The sequence below is a fragment of the Diceros bicornis genome, chromosome 4 (genome assembly GCF_020826845.1).
Source record: "Diceros bicornis minor isolate mBicDic1 chromosome 4, mDicBic1.mat.cur, whole genome shotgun sequence".
Taxonomy (NCBI): Eukaryota; Metazoa; Chordata; class Mammalia; order Perissodactyla; family Rhinocerotidae; genus Diceros; species Diceros bicornis.
Genome location: NC_080743.1, coordinates 57,211,340 through 57,228,813, shown reverse-complemented (window position 1 = coordinate 57,228,813; position 17,474 = coordinate 57,211,340). Strand labels below are relative to the sequence as shown.

General features: G+C 39.7%; 1 protein-coding gene across 1 annotated transcript; it reads left to right on the top strand.

Annotated features, from left to right (window-relative positions):
- The first annotated feature begins 13,603 nt into the window (after window positions 1–13,603).
- On the top strand, window positions 13,604–13,903 carry LOC131402992 (small proline-rich protein 2H-like). Its single transcript, XM_058537429.1, has one exon. It carries the CDS (start codon window positions 13,604–13,606, stop codon window positions 13,901–13,903), a length of 300 nt encoding a protein of 99 aa, XP_058393412.1.
- The last annotated feature ends 3,571 nt before the right edge of the window (window positions 13,904–17,474 follow it).

The following is a 17,474-nucleotide window of genomic DNA, read 5'->3' as shown; positions in this document are numbered from 1 at the left end:
CATCCATCCATCCATCCATCTCTTCCTTCTGAATCCTACCCTGAAAGCTGACTGTGTTCAAATGCACTGGATCTCCTATGTAGGCTCAAAGGGAATCTATCAAAGATCTGTGGGATGAATGCCCCTCCTGATGGGGCAGAACCATTTTATTCATCATCCTCTTCAAGTTGCTCCTGTTCTCAGAGGACACATGTGACTTTTATCTTGGATCAACTTGATTGATAGAAACAAAAAGAATTTCCCAAAAGGCTTGCATCAGGGAGCAATGAAGAGACCTTGTGTAGAGGGAGTAGATCTTATCCTGCAACTTTCCTTCTCTAGCTTGAGGGGATCTTATAGATCTGTTATTTGTACTTGGTGCTTAAGTCATCTTTAAATAACAGAGACACTCACTTTTTTCTCCTCTCCTCTCTTCAGACTGCTTTCATGAGCCTCTGCCCACCCAATAGCGTTAGATTAGGGCTTCCAGACTCATTGACTATTTTCAGGGATATAGTTGTTGGTTGGGCAAAACTTCCAGGTGTACTGCACCTAGCTCATACCCCTCTCCCTTTCCTCATAGTCCAGCAACCTATTGCTGGAGCTGGTCTTTCAGACAGGGACTTCTGTTTCTTCATCTCCAAGGTCACTTAAATCATCTTTATCACCATCCTTTGGGTTGTGAATGATTTTGTTCATCAAACTTTGTTTATCAGACAACATTTCCCATTATTTTAAAATCATGTAAAAAAGTAATTGTTATTCAAAAATGCAGTTGATAACTAAAATATTTCATAACCCAGAGTGTAGGATAAATTAAATGAGGAGGGATAGAACTAACTCTGTTAGTGATATTTGAAGATTTCCTTTCTAACAGTATTGATACTATTGATAATACTTTACATTAGTATGAAACGGTATTGATACTATTTGTGAGGACTGAGAAATGTGGGGATATTTCAGATGACTCCAGATTTTAGACTCTGGGAGACAGAATAGATGATGTTGACATAGAGTTTTAGTGTCCCAGAAGAGGACAGGGTTATGAGGGAGGCGAATGAGTTTTGTTTTAGATACATCATGTTCAAGCACATGAGAATCCAGGTGGAAATGTTAACTGAGTATTTAGAAATGTGACTTGAAGCTCCAGCCCCTCAATGGGGTTGAGACACAAATACAGTTCAGGGAAGGTGCAAAGATTGGTTGAAGACTCGGGAAAGGAGACGAACAGTTAAAGGGACTAGGCGAGTAGAAAAGACTGGGCTGAGGATGAACGCTGAGGTTCAGGGGACTTGAGGGCTTCATTTTAGGCTCTGAAAAGAGGCTGGGACACTCCTCTCAATGCACTATTTGCTTTGGAATTGGTATTCACTACTCCCCAGGTAACCTTCTGAAGACCTTCTTCCTACATTGCCCTTCTAAGCACAATGTTAACATTTTGGAGAGAGTCTTCTTCTCCCTCATGTCCTATGTATACAAGTCCATTGACATGAACTGAAGAATTCCTGCCATATCTTCAGACAATTCCTTCCTTTATCCATGGGCAAGATACACGGCATTTACAAAATTATTCATCAATCACATACATTGGGAAAAATTGCCATGGAGTATCCGTATACGTGAGTCTCAAAAGTAGTCAAGGCTCTGTCCCTTGTAATTCCAATTGCCATAGGTAGGTGAATTTTTGGGGAGTGCTACTGTAGTAGAAAGAGTAGATGTCTGAAAAGCCATACGCTTGTGGCATAGGTGGCCTCCTTTTTGGGAAATATAACCCACCACATTCTATTTTTTGGAATATAATCTCATCCATGAAACAGTTTGCCTGCTAATTCCTCCTTCAGTTACATTTTCATCAATCGCATGTGAACACAGCCATGTTTACCCATGCTTAAGCATCATTCTTTTCATGCTTTCATTCCAATGGCAGTCCCGCTATATTTTGATTTTTCACAGAAAAATCTGTTCCCCCCCTAGACTACACATTCTTCAAGATCAGGGCTATGAATTTTTCATCCCTGCCTTCTGAGCATTTTGTACAGTATTTTCTGTACAGTACAATTATTGATTGAATGGATAATGAAAATCCAGCTCTGTCTCCCCCCCGTTAATATCATTGGACCTGCTAGTCATGAGGGAAGATTCTCCATAGTCATTTCAGACGGTATAACTAATGATTATTTATTTATTTGAGCCTTATTTTGTACCAATCCCTGTGGTAGACATTGAAGGCCCAAGGCTGAATGAGACTCAGTCCTTGTCCTAAGGGGCTCATAGTATTTTATGTAAAATATAAAGACACATAGAAAATTGAAACATAATGTTGGCAAGTACAAAGATAAAGATGCACAGTTTACCAATACAGGCATTTAATCCAACACAGGCTGGCTGTGGTCAGGAGAGGATTCCTGGAGGACTTAATACCTGATCTGAGTCAGAAGTCTGGGGTGGTCAGGCTGAGGAGTTTGAGGCTCCCATTCCATGCATATGTCCTTTTGCAGGACCCTGCAGTCCTTCACCTTCTCTCTGGTCATTGAGTAACTCTAAGGTCGGGGCCTTGGGCTTGCAGTATTTCAGTGGGCTGAGCTAACCATGATTCCACATCCTTCCTTGTCCCTGGCACAGGATCTCACTGGTTCATGGTAGGCCCTATAGCAGCAGTGGAGGCTCCAGAGTGCCCTGGCTCAGCTGTAGCAGGAAGCAAAGAGCTTGGATTTCTCTAGGCAGGTCCTCTCTCCAGTAAACAGACAACACTCATTCCTTAAGACTATTGATATCTGTGGACACTGGGTGAAATGCAGTTTCCTATCCTCTAATTTCATAAGGGAGATTTTAGACATTGTCTATATAGAAATGTCACTTAACACTCATTCTTTTTTTTTTCTGCTGAGGAAGGTTCGCCCTGAGCTAACATCTGTGCCAATCTTCTATTTTGCATGTGGATTGTCACCAAAGCATGGCCGCCGACAAGTGGTGTAAGTCTGTGCCTGGTAACCCAACCAGTGCTGCTGAAGCAGAGCATGCCAAACTTAATCACTAGGCCAGGAGGCTGGCCCCCCTTCTCCTTTTGGTGTGAAGATTTGCAAAGCCTGCATATTCGCTAAGGATATCTTTCTAATTTTTGAATAGTCTTTACAACTTCTGTCCATCTAATTTCCAAGAATATTCAGTTAGTGTTTGGTCAATCTCACTCCTTTGCTCCATAAATCCAACAACCCAGCTAAAGGTAGGCTGGGGCTTCCAGCTGAGTTCTAGGGTAATGATTTAATTCAAGATATAGATCAAACTTACACCTTAGGTTCTAAAAGCTGAGCAATAATTCATAAAATATACTTTGAATAAAGCTGAACAATCTTATTCTGGCCTTAGCACAGGGTTGCCTTCAAAAGAAATATCAATCTGAGTTCTCAAAAAGAATAAAATTAAAAATCAATTTAAATACGTGCTGACATTTCTTTAAAAAATGACAAACTGGAATTACGTTTCAACAAAATAGCCTAAAATCCTCTTTATCTATCTCCTCAAACTTGTATTCATCTCTGCATAGCAACTGCCCTTAACTTCCCCTCCCCTCCTCTCTTTTCCTGTCTTCTCCCTCCATCCCCTCCCCCCCTCCCCTCCCCTCCTCTCCCCTCCCTTCCCTCCTCTTCTCTGTCTCTCCTCTATTTCTCCTCCCTCACTTGCTCTTTTATACTCTTCAGAATGACTCCGTGTTTGCTTCTTTTGTTTCTCTTGCCCCATCCTTCCACATTTCCAGTTCAATTATTTTCTTCTCCAAGTCCTTCTTAGTGTTAATCTACCTAGGATTTCTGGTATTCTTTTAGTCTTCCTCTTTACCCATTATCTATTTCAATAACACAAAAGAATTCAGTCAGCAATGGGCAGTAAGGGGTGGAGTGTGGGAATGAGTAAGGACAGAGAAAGCAGTGCATAGTTAAATGTTATGTTTTTCCTGTCACAGAGGTAAGAAAATTTTCTTCCTCACAAGATTGTTGTGAAGCTCATGTAAGATAATAAAATTTAGAGATGTAAAATAATGTATTTATTCAATAAATATTTAATCGGCATGTAATATGTTCCAGGTCTGGGGTCACGTGCCCCAAAGGTAGAATGGTGAAGATGCAGTTCCACTGAGCTTGCAGGCTTGAGGGAGAAGCAGATGAGTGGAAAGTTCACTAAATGCAGATGGATGTAATAACTGCAGCTCAGAGTGTGTCAGGAGACTCTTAGGTGGGGCATCTGTCCTAGTGGAAGGGATCCAGAAAGGCTTGAAGGGATGGCCTTGTTGAAAATTGTGTAGAAGTTAGCCAGGTAAAAATAGTGAATAAATGCACTGAGGAGAGAAAAAAATGGCATTGAGAAAAATTACAAGAAGTTTTATATTGCAACGGCATACAGTTCAAGGCATGCAACAGTAAAGAACGTGGCTGGAGGGGAAGGAAGGGCTGTGCATTAGACCTGAGACTTACTCTTGTAAATTAAAGTATTTTAAGCACGTAACTGACATAGTCAGATTTGACCTTTTAATGGATTGCTCTGACTGCAGTGCGGGAGATAGGTTTGAATCAAACAAGACTGAGAAGAGAGACATGTTAGGAAGTATGGTAATAATCAAGCAAGAGATGAGAAGGCCCTGAACTAAGGCCATGGTAGTTAGCATGGAGGGGTGAAATGGATTTCAGAAATATTTAGGCTGTCAAACAGGCATAACTGTGTGTTTGATTGGATAAGCAGCATGTAGTAGAGGGAAAAAAGTCATGATAACTCCAGTTACTCCGTGATGGGAAGTGTACAAGATGGAAAATACTGGAGGTTCAAATGATTAGTGGGAGTATGATCAGTTTGTTGATACTTGGATGATATATGGATAGAGAGGTCCAGAGGGCAAGGGGATATTTAACTTCAAAGTGAGTTCTGTAGATGTATGAGTTAGCAAATTTGTCATTGTTGAAACCATAGGAGTCATTGAGATTTTGACTGGAGAAGGCATAAACTAGTAAGATCCATGGGCCAGGGACCAGGAACTCCATTTGACATTTATAGGAAGTGGTTCAGATCAAGGAGAAGAAAGACTAAACACAGGGGTAGTAAACCAGTTAAGTGGATGTCATGGAAATCAACAAGTAGAAAGTTTAAAGAAAGATGGAATGATTGATGTTGTGAAATGCAGAAAAGAAATCTAGAAAGATAAAAACTGGGACATAATTTATCTGACAGTTAGAAGGTGTTATAGATGTTAGAAGGAGTAATTCCAGTAGAAGGGTGGGGTGAAGCCAGATTGCCATGGCTGGAGGTATAAATGAGATGTGGAACAGACAAGGCAGCAAGTGTAGATGACTCTTCCAAGAAGAGATGAGTGATATCAGACTGTAACCACATAGGATCTCAGGCCTGAGAGATAGATATTCAAGTGGAAGAGACTTGAGCTTGCTTACAGGCTGATGGTGATGTGCCATCCAGAGAGGATGAGTTGAGTAAATTCAGATGGCCAAGAGAGCCAAGCTCTCGGGTAAGTGAAGGAGATGAGGCCACTGGCACAGGTGGATGGATTAGCTCTGTGTGATGATGTTTGTGAGTGTGCTTGGGTGTTCATGTTTAAAAACGTTCCTGGTTAAAATATGAATCAAACAGTATAAAAGTGTTGGAATGGAAAGTAGCAGTTTCCCCCTCGTCCTCTCCCTGTTCCACTTTCAGCCTTCATTGGTAACTGAAGTAATTTCTTTGCAATTTGTAAATTTTTTATTTTATCAAATTTATATAAAATCTATTTCCTCACTGCTGTGAAAATTGAGTACTTGTTTCTCTAACCACATCTTCACTCTCCTTCTCCAAATTTTCATAGCTATATTTTTAGTTCTTATATCGTTTATCCTTATAGATTTAAATATTGTAATATATTTCTTGTTCTATAAAATTCATTCACTTTCTTTGATTTCCTACTATATGAGATGAGGATATTAGTGCTTCTATTCTTTCCTCCACCATCTCCCAAACTCCAGCAACTGTATTTTTGCTTTTACATTGTTAAGGTTAATGACATTTTCTGTCTCTGTTGTATCTACAATTAAATCCTATATAATTTATCCGCATGTTGATTTAAAAATTTCTACACCACTGAAGGGCAATTCTATTATTGAGGCCTACAGCAGAGTTTTTGAGATCCCAGATTCTGTAGCCAGCCTTCCTGAGTTCACTCCGCGGTTCTGCTGTTTCATAACTGTGTGACTTTGTGTAATTTACTTAACCTCTCTGTATCTTGGTTTCCTCATGTTTGAAATGGGAATAATAATAGTACTTATCTCATAGTTATCTTTTGAGCATTAAATTCATAAGTGCATACAAAGCATTTAAAACAGTGCCTGGCTCACAGAAAGTATAATTGAATATCACATATTACTGTGAGTACAGAAGCACTGTTCACTGTATAACCAAGCAACTTGTTAGTATTATCACTTTTTTAAACTATGAAAACTATTAAAGAAAAAATACTTTTAGCATTAAGGTTGAGATAATCTCATAGTTTGTTTCATAGTTAACCTACGTTTTTTCTGTATTAGCTTTTTGTTTTGGCATCTTAAACTGTCTCCACTTCCTCCTCCTCTTTTTCTCTTTCTTTGGGAAATTAAAATATGCTTTCATTATATCAAGTGGTGTGCTCTTTCCAGCTCATGAGAGCCAATTGTTGGCAAATGCTACAAATCAGGACTTGATTTATTCTGCGGTTAACTGTCTGGACTTGAGAAAGTGAGGAAGAAAATGTTAATAACTAAGATTAAATTTAGAAGCGTATAGTGCTGTTACATTGTGAATAGCAACGTCTATACACACTTTTTTTTTTTCCTTCAGAGAGCTGAGTTGGTTATCATTGACCAGCACACTACTGACTGCATCTTAAAATTAACTAGATTCTCACTCATTCTTTCTCATATTAGATCAGATTTTTAATTAGAAATATCCCTCCTGAAGTCCTCCAAAAGTGTGTTTCAGTGGAATCTGGCTGATTGTAGGTTTTCCAAATGGTTGTCATCCTAGAGCTTTCATTGTCTTAATTACTCTCAATTATTCCACAGTTTTTTGCATTTCAGGTCTTTACCTTTTTTTGGTTTTTGCCTTTATTTTGTTGGTACAAAACTTCAAGAATCTACATCAAAAAGATAAAACTGAATCTTTGTATTTCTGGAAATTATGCTATTTTTCATTCATATTTGATTAATAGTTTGCACGTAAAATTGTAGGTTCAAAAACATTTTCCCTTGTAATTTTGAAGCATTGCTTCTCAGTCTTCTAGCATACAGAGTTGCTGATGATTTCTTTTTTGACCCATGGCTTATTTAGTCTTGAAGTGATACATAAGTTATTCCCACTCCCAACTTTTCTCATTCAAGAGTTGTATCAACAAAAATATTTGGTAACTACCTTTCTGCTATCCTGGGACCATTTTTATCCTCTCTTCTTGTTATTGCATTTCTGCTAATTTTGTCTCTGGGGTAGGCTAGTATAATATTTTAACACATTGGATTTCAATGAAGGAAGGTAAGGAAATATCTGACCAGGATCATTTCAAGTGAAGCCTTCACTGTGCTTCCCCGGAAGCTTAATTGGCCTTGAGCGCTGGCTTGGAGTTCCACGTCAACTTCAGTTGAGAAAGGTCGATTTCACCTCATGTTAAGGTCATTTTATTTCAGCCATAATGTTAGTTCATTGCCAGATATCCACCACCTCTTTCTGCTGAGTATTTGCATTACAGCAAACGAGAACCATGTCAGGATAATGGAGTCTGCGAGGGAAACCTGACTCTCACCGGAGATGACATAGATGGGGGTTAGGGTCACTTCTTTGTTAGGTCTGGAGGGGAGAGAAGGAGACAGAGACCAGGCTCTTCCTCAACAAATTTAAATCTTAGCAAAATCTGAAAACAAAGAACCAATCTGGATGTGCCTTAGAACTGTCCCATGAAATCCCTTTCTTGTACAGATGAAGAATATGACGCCCAGATAGTAAGAATTTTATCTGAAATCACACTATTGGTGGAACAAGTGGGGCAAGGACTCAGACATATGTCCTCAGCATCAAGTTCTCTCCACTCTTAATCTGGAAAGTGAGGGTATTCTTATCAGTCTTCTAGACAAGGACCAATTTCTTAATGATTATCACAATTAAAAAAAGACAACAGAAACCCCCCTGATGCACTTAGATTTGTAAGATCTGGCTCCCAGATGTGACTCTGTAGATCGCTAGATTTCTCATTTCTTTGGGTTCCATTTCCCTCATTAATAAAATGAGGCAGGGTTGGACTCCGTTATCTCTGAGGATCTGTTCATTTTCAATTCTCTTATTTTGTGACGCTAAATTCTCTGGTACTTAAAGATATGTTTTCAGTACCAGCACATTTTAATTTACTATTATTGAAAAGGGAAATAATTTTATTGGGAACTTAAAGATCTAGGCTATGATTGTTCAATTTGAGTAGAATCAATATGGCCCTTGGGAAATGTAACCATCTCTCTTTCCATTTTTTCCTACTCTCTTATCCCCCTCCTTCTCTATCTTCCTTCCTTTCTTCATGTGTCTGATTCCCATAAAATAACTCTGTCAAAATCTTTTGGCAAATTAGGAAGTTTGGAACCAGGTCATTTAGCCTCGTGATTTCCAGGCTTTAAGAGCTGTTTTACTAAGTTTGTTATTTATTTGTTGGTTTGTTTGTCTTCTTTCATTTTATTTTATTATCTTTGTAGAACATTTTATTTATTTATTGAGATAACATTGGTTTATAACATTATATAAATTTCCAGTGTACATCGTTATATTTCGATTTTTGTGAAGATTACATCATGTTTACCACCCAAAGACTAATTACCATCCATCACTGTACACGTGTAGCCCCCTAGGCTTGTTATTTAAATGATCTTATTTTCACCTTATGAAAATAGCAGAGAGAGGGGCCGGCCCGGTGGTGCAAGCGGTTGGGTGCGCGCGCTCCGCTGCGGCGGCCCGGGGTTCGCTGGTTAGGATCCTGGGCGCGCACCGACGCACTGTTTGGCAAGCCATGCTGTGGCGGCGTCCCATATAAAATGGAGGAAGATGGGCACAGATGTTAGCCCAGGGCCGTCTTCCTCAGCAAAAAAAGAGGAGGATTGGTGGATGTTAGCACAGGGCTGATCTCCTCACAAAAAAAAAAAAAAAAAAAAATAGCAGAGAGATACTGTTATCACCCTTTACCCAATGAGGAGACTGAGAACTGTAGAAATGTCAAGAAAATTGATCAAAGTTACACTCTTAATTAAGACAAAGAGTGTGGATTAAAACTCAGTCATTGTATTTATACCCTGCCAATTTGCTAACACAATGTTTGCTCACAGATTTCTTTATATATTTTATTTATCGTTAATTAATTCTATATAATTCTTAATTATTTTAATTATCTGTAATTCTTAATTGTTATATATTTTGTTTCAAGGGGTTTAAATATGTAAACATTTTAAATAGGTAAAATATACACATGATGTAAAAATTCAAAAGGTAACAAAATGGTCATACAGTGAAAATTTAGTCTCTCTCTCACTCTTATCCCCCAGATACTCAACTTCTCTCCTAGATAACCACAATTACTAGTTTCTAAGTAAAATCTAACAAACTCTCATGTAGATATTACATGATTTTCAGAGATATATTTTGCACAGGATGGTTCAAGTATCCATTATTTGTGATAAGTCCTTTAGTCATTTTCTCTATGTATCAAGAAATAACTCTCTCTTTCTAAAGTTGACAAACCTCATTAAGCATTCTTTTCCTCAGAAAGCCTGATCCTCTCATGTTATCAAGCATAAATGATAACCAAAATAATTTATTGGTAAAAATGACTTTGGAATCTCCTAGTAATTCACAAGTCAAAGAAAAGCAAGTCTAAAATTTTGTCAATAAAACTGCTATAAGTCACTTGATCTTTAGATAATTGCTTTATGCTGGCAGGCACCACCTCTAGGTCCCAGGATTTCAACATGAAAAAGAATGTCATGAAAGCACCTCACCCATCCCAAGAGCATCCCTGTTCCTTCTGGCATCCCTGAAAGACGCCAGTTTCCTAATAGTGGTTTGATGACTTCCTTGTTGAATCTCAGAGGGCTAGGGAGGAACGACTGGCCTCATGTTGTTCCTCTGAGATGCTGAGAAAGAGATCAGGAGCAGGGCTCAACCCGAAGAAGTTCCCACCCCTTCAATTCCCCAGGTTAGGCCACTGATTTATTTTCTGTACCATACCAGCCCAATTAAGTTTGAAACATTGCAGATGCTGCTCAGCATTCTTCCAGTAAAGAGGATGGGTGTGAAACCCTCCGTCAGGCAGTGAGGAGGGCCCTTCTCCAGAGTAAGAAGGTGTGGACACTGAAGGTGCTATCAGATTGTTTCTTTCTAATTAGCAGTGACATCAGCTGGAAGAAAGGGGAGCAGGGCAAGAATCTTAGCTAGATAAGCCTTACTCTACACAATGTAATTGTTTATTACATTTATTGACATGGTTGACATTATTGATTAGTTATTCATTATTCTCATTACTTTTTCTATCTTTTAGAGCTCACATTTCTTTTCTTTTCTAAAAAATTTAATTGTGGTAAGAACACAACGTGAGATTTACCTTCTTCACAGGTTTTTAAGCGTACAATACAGTGTTGTTATCTATAAGCACGATGTCTTACAGCAGTCTTTAGGACTTAGTCATCTGGCATGACTGAAACTTCATACCTGATGATTAGCAACTCCCTGTTTTCCCCTCCCCCAGTCCCAACAACCAGTTATATTTTTTACTTCCATGAGTTTGACTATTTCAGATACCTCTTGTAAGTGGAATCATGCAGTATTTGTCATTCTGTGACTGGCTTATTTCTCTTGGCATAATGTCCTTCAGGTTCATCCACCTTGTCGCAAAGGGCAGGGTTTCCTTCTTTGTAAGGGTTGACTAATATTCCATTCTATGTATATACCACATTTTCTTTATTCATTCATCTGTGGATGGACATTTATGTTATTTCCACATTTTGGTTGTTGCGAATAGTGTTGCAATGAACACAGATGTGCAGATATCTCCTCGAGATCCTGATTTAAATTCTTTTTGGTAAATACCCAGATGTAGGATTGATGGATCATATTGTAGTTCTATTTTTAATTTTTTGAGGAACTTCCAAACTGTTTTCCATAGTGGCTATGCTATTTTGCATTCCCACTAACAGTGTGCAAGGGGTCCCTTTTCTCAGCTACCTAACCAACACTTGTTGTTGTCTTTTGCTTTTTTGATAATAGCCATCCTAACAGGTGCAAATTAACATCTCATTATAGCATTGATTTGCATTTTCCTGACGATTAGTGATACTAAGCACATTTTCATATACCTGTTGGCCATTTGTATATCTTCTTTGTAGAAATGAATATTCAAATCCTTTGCCCATTTTAAAGTTAAGGTTATCAGTTTTTTTTGAAATTGAGTTGTAAGAGTTCTTTATATATTTTTGAAATTAACCTTTTGTTGGATATATGGAGAGCTGACATTTCTTGAAGACCTACCATGTAATGTGCCTTTTGTTAGGCATTTCTTTGAGTTTTTGCAGCAAACTTTTGAGGTAGGTATAGTTCTTATTTCTAATTTACAGCTGTGTAAACTGATCTTGAGGGAGGTTAGGAAATATTTAATGTCACACAACAGTGGTGCCTATAGATGTCTGCATAACCAAGACACTCAAGTTTCCCCCTACTAGGCATAGTGAGTCATATTAACTGAAGTGTTACAGTGGGTCAATAAATTATACTAAGAAATTATGGAAGCGTTCCATGTAAGCCATATTTTATTTGTTAATATAAAAATACTCATGAATTGAATGGTGGAATAAATAGCTTATGGAGCTTCATTCCTTGATGGTATTAAGAAAGCCTAAAAATCCCACTAAATGCCTTTAAAACAGAGGGCCTTATAAGGAGTCAATTGAATTAACTTTTGTAGGAGAAAATAGCACACAATATTTGGGGAGTATGAGTAGAAAAACTTCTAAATGGATGCAGCCCAGACATTGAGTCTGTTTTGAAGAAAATGAGAGAAGACGAATTTGCGTTTCTAGTAGACCACAAGTCACTTATGGTCACGAGGGCCACAGAGACCAGGTCAGTGTGTAAATCTGCAAATGTGGAGCTTTAGGGAGGAGCCTCAGCCTGTGACTCCTATGGCCTAGAAAACTGAAGGATGATGCTGTCCTTTTCAGGCCCATTAATGGAGCCATGTGAAAACACACCCAGCGTGGGACTGTCAGCATCTAGCAAACTGAGCTAAGACTCTGTGGTACAGTTGAAATCACTTAATTGTCAAGAAAAACCTAGAGATCAGTAGGATATGGTCCAACGGGGAGTTAGTTGTAAAGCAAAACTGTGGGTGAGGGTAAGATTTGGCCAGGCTGCAGAGTTAGCATACCATGGTCTCTACTATCAGAGGGAACAAAGCCGAGCAGGTGAAATTGAAGGAGGTAATGAGTCTTACATACCAGATGCTTGGGAAGCTACGGAGTAGGGGAAGCACCAACTCTGACTGCGGAAAAGCATCATGATTGTCAAAGATTTATCATATTCCCTAATTGCCACATGACATGGCATGGCATGGGGAATGTGAGACAAGGACCTAAGTGAGTCACTGTGCACTTCCTCGGTGAGGAATGAGGAGGATCATGGACGAGGAAGTTTCGTGATATCAGTGTGAGTATGGGAAGTCATTTTTGAGATTACATGCAGATGGTATTTTGGTTGGGAAATTAGTGCATCATCGCAGTTCTGGGCTGTTTCTCATGTGTGGGGCCACCTGGCCCTTATAAAAGGACTCTCCACCACACCAATGCCAGCTTCTTAACACCCAGTCAACGATTTCCTTTGGAGGCTCTGGTAAGTATGAATCTTAGAGGTGTTTCCTGGCACTTGGGTGGTGTTAGGATTTAACCTGGGGCAGAAGTGACTATTTATTTTAACCAATTATTGCTCATGTAGGGAAAAGAAGATAACTAGATTTTGGGGGTAAATTTGTTGTTTTGTAGGTGTCCTTGAAAGCAATGAGGGAAATGGAGTAAGAGGTACAATCTTAAACTGAAGGAGGGTAAGAGAGACGAGATGCTGTCCTGTCAATTGCTCCACATGAGTTCCAAATGCATCCCTCTCAGAGTTCAATCCTCTAGAGCTCTGGGTTTGAGCCTTTGCAGTCCTCCTCAAAAGGCCCTAGTACCACAGGCAAATCAGTTAGACCAGCACCCAGGGCCTCAGGGGAGGTATGAGTGGAAATTTGTTTTGGGATTGGCTGGAAAATTGGTATTGGGTTTCTCTTCTCCAGATAATATTTGTATTCACACAGCACCTGCATAGGCAATTTTGTCTTTAGAAAGTGATAGGATGAGAGACTAGCCAGAAAGGACTAAGAGCTGAGGGCGAGAAGTGCTAAAAGGGAAGGATGAAGAAGCTACACAAAATCATCAAGACTGTATTAGGGATCAAAGAGGGTCCGCGGAGACTGGAGGGTTGATGGCCCAGCTAATTGTTCTACCAACAGGACTGTCTCTGTTTTGAACACTGTTGTCTGTTTGCATTTCAGATTCCTCGAGACCCAGGAAAGATGTCTTACCAGCAGCAGCAGTGCAAGCAGCCCTGCCTGCCACCTCCTGTGTTCATACCTAAGTGCCCTGTGCCTTGCCCACCACCAAAGTGCCCTGAGCCGTGCCCACCTCCTAAGTGTCCTGAGCCTTGCTCACCTCCGAGGTGTCCTGAGCCTTGCCCACCTCTGAAGTGTCCTGAGCCTTGCCCACCTCCTCCATGCCCACCTGTGCCGTGCCCACTTCCACTATGCGAGCAGAAATGCCCTCCTGTGCAACCGTGCCCACCCTGCCAGCAGAAGTGTCCACCCAAGTGGAAGTAACTGCACCAGGATTCATCAGGACCATGAAATGACAAGATCCAGGCTCTTCTTAGTTCCAGGATTCCATCATCCTCCCTTTAGCGGTTGTGACTGACTGTGTCTTCCCTAACCTCCCGCCCAGATTGACAGCTGACAGAGAAAAGGCTTGGTTCCTGAAGCTGATACCATGTAGTTGGAAGATGAGCAGCAGGATCATTGCCTGGGCTCGCTTTGCCATCTGTCTGTCTGTGATCTTGGTGGTGATCTCTATCCCGTGAGCACTTTGGTGTGTCTATTCTTTTGCTCCTCCAATAAAGCACATCATTCATGGTTGAACCCACATTGCTTTTGCTTGCATTGTGTTTTTAATCTCTTCTGTTGTTACGAGAGGTTCAGGGAATTTGATTGAAGACGTAAAAGAAATTTTCCACTCCAAACAAATGGACTGAAGGTATATTTTATCATATAGAGGATGTAAAGGCAGTAGTCCGCAAACAGATCCGAATAGGTCAAATATTAAGAGGGAAAAACATCAGCTCGACTGGAAAGGGAAAACATCCACATCGACTGAGATAGCAGCAGATTCGAATAGATCATATAATAAGAGGGAAAAACATCAGATCGATCAGAAAGGGAAACACCAGACTGACTGAAGGGAAATGACACAAATCAACCAGAGAGAGAAATATCAGGTTGACCGAAAAGAGAACACGTCAGATCGGTTACCCACAACATCCACGCCCCACTGCCGGAAGAGTCCCTTCAATTGACAAGGCTGGGATGGAATCTGATCATCAGAGGTCCTGGGCCAGGCGTCCGCTCCACAGGTGAGACTCTCACCAGGCCTCAGTTTCCAGCAGTTTGTATAAGCAGTTACAGAGTTTACAGAGCAAGCATTCAGTGTTTCCATGCACAAATGGTTATCAGTGGCGTACGTGCACTGATCCTCCTGGCTATCATCCCAGCCTGGCAGTTGTGTACGTGCATTGTTTTCCCTGGTTATCCTCCCAGCCTGGCACAGATGGCCAGTCTGGTCCAGGCCATGACTCCCAAAGGACCTTGAAATTCTTACAAATTTCAACTCTCTCCGTGGGAGAAAGGCCAGTTTCCACCACACAGAAAGCAGCTTGATATTTCTTTGTGTGCTGGTTGCTGTAGGTTGATGGAATGGCCAAACATGGCTGCACTCATGTCAAGACATCTGTGAACTACACCAGATGAGTGTTCCTTTCCATTACTATTGAAGTATTAGAGTCAAGGTTTTCCACCAGAGAATTCCGTTTTGCCTGAAATGTGTCTTTTGGATTGGGTACACCAAATAATTCTCTTTTATAGATTTTAAACTCATTTCTCCCTCTTTCTAGCTTGTATGACTCTGTCAGTCTCATTGTTTTCTGTTCCTCTGCTCTAAAAGAAATTACTTTTAAACTCTTTTAGCTTCAGTCTCCTCATCTGTAAAAAGTAGGAAAAGTATTCAGCTATTCAGCTCAGTGTACTCATAGACATAAATTAATTTATTACAAATTTTTCCTAATTATCTATGATGTGCCAGGCAGTCTCCTGTAGGCTGCAGATATGATAATGGTGACCAATTCCGTGTCCTCATAGAGCCTAAATTCTTGAGGAGATCTCGCACACACATGCACACATACAGGTAGGATAAATGATACTGATACGTGGGTATATTTTAGAGAAAATTGTTTAGAAAGGCTCTTCCAGAGTGACTTTTTGGGCAAAAAACTGAATTAATAGAATAGTGAGCCATGGATATATCTGGGGTAGATCATTCCAATGAGAGAAAATGGTAAGTACTAAGGCAGAGCAAAATGACAGCAAAGAGAACAGTGATCAAGGGCAGACTGTTTGCAAATGAGGTCAGAGAGGTTGGGTCTCAAGGATGTAGCAATGATTTTGCTATTTATTCAAAATTTGATAGCTGCATTACGCTGATGGTCACAATCCTAACATTTGTAATTAGCCTATGTAATTCTCAACTATCATACATAATGTTTTGTTGTGTAGCACTTCGATTAAAAGTACATGTGGTCTGTCAAAGATATTTTCATAAAAGGCTAAAAGAACCGAGGAATGAGTTTAAACTCTTGCAAAGTGAAAATATATTTTGAGGGGTGACCTCATGAGAAGTAGGTCTATCAGTTTTCCCATCTTAAAGGGAAATCCACTCCATTAATTTTCATCACATTACAGCTAAAGAAATTCAAAGGGAATTTTGTTGTTGTTATGCTCCAAACCCTGAAGAGAATGTTGGAGAAGTGATTTTACTCTGTTGAAAAGGGTTCTGGCATAATATCACTGTTGACCATTTTTCCCCCTATTTTGTCTTTAAGAAAAACAAAAAATGGAACCCCTTCGTTTTTTTTTTTTTTTTTTGGATCATAATCAACACGTTCAGAAAGTTTATAAACTTTAGCTGTTCAGGGTGAATAATTAAATTGAGCACTCATGTAGCCAGCCCTAAACTCAAGAAAAATAACAAGTCCAACTCCAGAGGTAGAAAGAAAATCCTATTCCAAACAATACATGGCATCAAACATTTCATTAGCAACATAGGCTGCTAAAATTCAATGGACACATGCCCTAATATTCTGAGTGAACATTATTTTCAATCATGAATAATTCTCTGTTATTTAAAAAGTGTCAATCAAGAATAAGGGTAGAACAAAGGAATTTTAGTCATTCAAATGTTTCTCCCATATATTTTTTCTTAGGAAATTACTTGAAGGCATTCTCCAACAAAACAATGGCATAAGCTCAAGAAACAAGAAGGCAGAGGAGTAGTGGCTTCAATCCAGGAAAGTAATGAAGGACAGAGAGAGGATGATATATATGCGGGAGACCTGGAGAGCAATCAGTACAGACTGGAGCGGGAGGGTGGGGCTCTGGAAGTAAGGTGTCCTGGAAAAAAGGAGAGACGAAAAAGGACATTTGAGACATCTGACATGATCCTTTAAAATTTGGAATGAACCAAGAAGGAAATTAAACTCTGGAATTTTTAAAAAAATAGGTGTAGAAGAATTGCTAAATACAGTTCCTTCAGGAAACTCTTACAGCTTGTATAAGCTATGTATGTTAGAGCTATGTCCTCCTACGTAGCTTGCCCTTTGAAGTTTCTCTGAAGCAGTTTCGTGTTCTCTAATTAGCCAGTTGAGAGAGTGGCAATACTGATGGCTCATGTGGAGGAGAGGAGTTGAGGAAAGGAAGGAGCTGCGCTGTCTGCCTAAATCCAGAATGAGAACAAGAGAGGACAGGTCTCATTACAATGGAAGTGACACGGCTGATATGAGAGCAATATGGAATCTTCCCTATGATTTTCTACAAAAGGATTTTAGAACTGGACTGTCTGAGTGTTTGTGTGTGTAAACAGAATTTTGTTAATATTCCCCAGAGGCAATATTAAAACTGTTACCCATCCCTCTGTCCACGTGCTCACTACCTCTAGGCAGCTGGTCTGAATTCCGGATGTGGAAACCGAGGGTTGGAAAAACAAGCCTATAATTTTCATTAACATTGTTACAATTAACATCTTATATGATACTTTGAACATCCAAATGTTTAACATTTACATTAACAT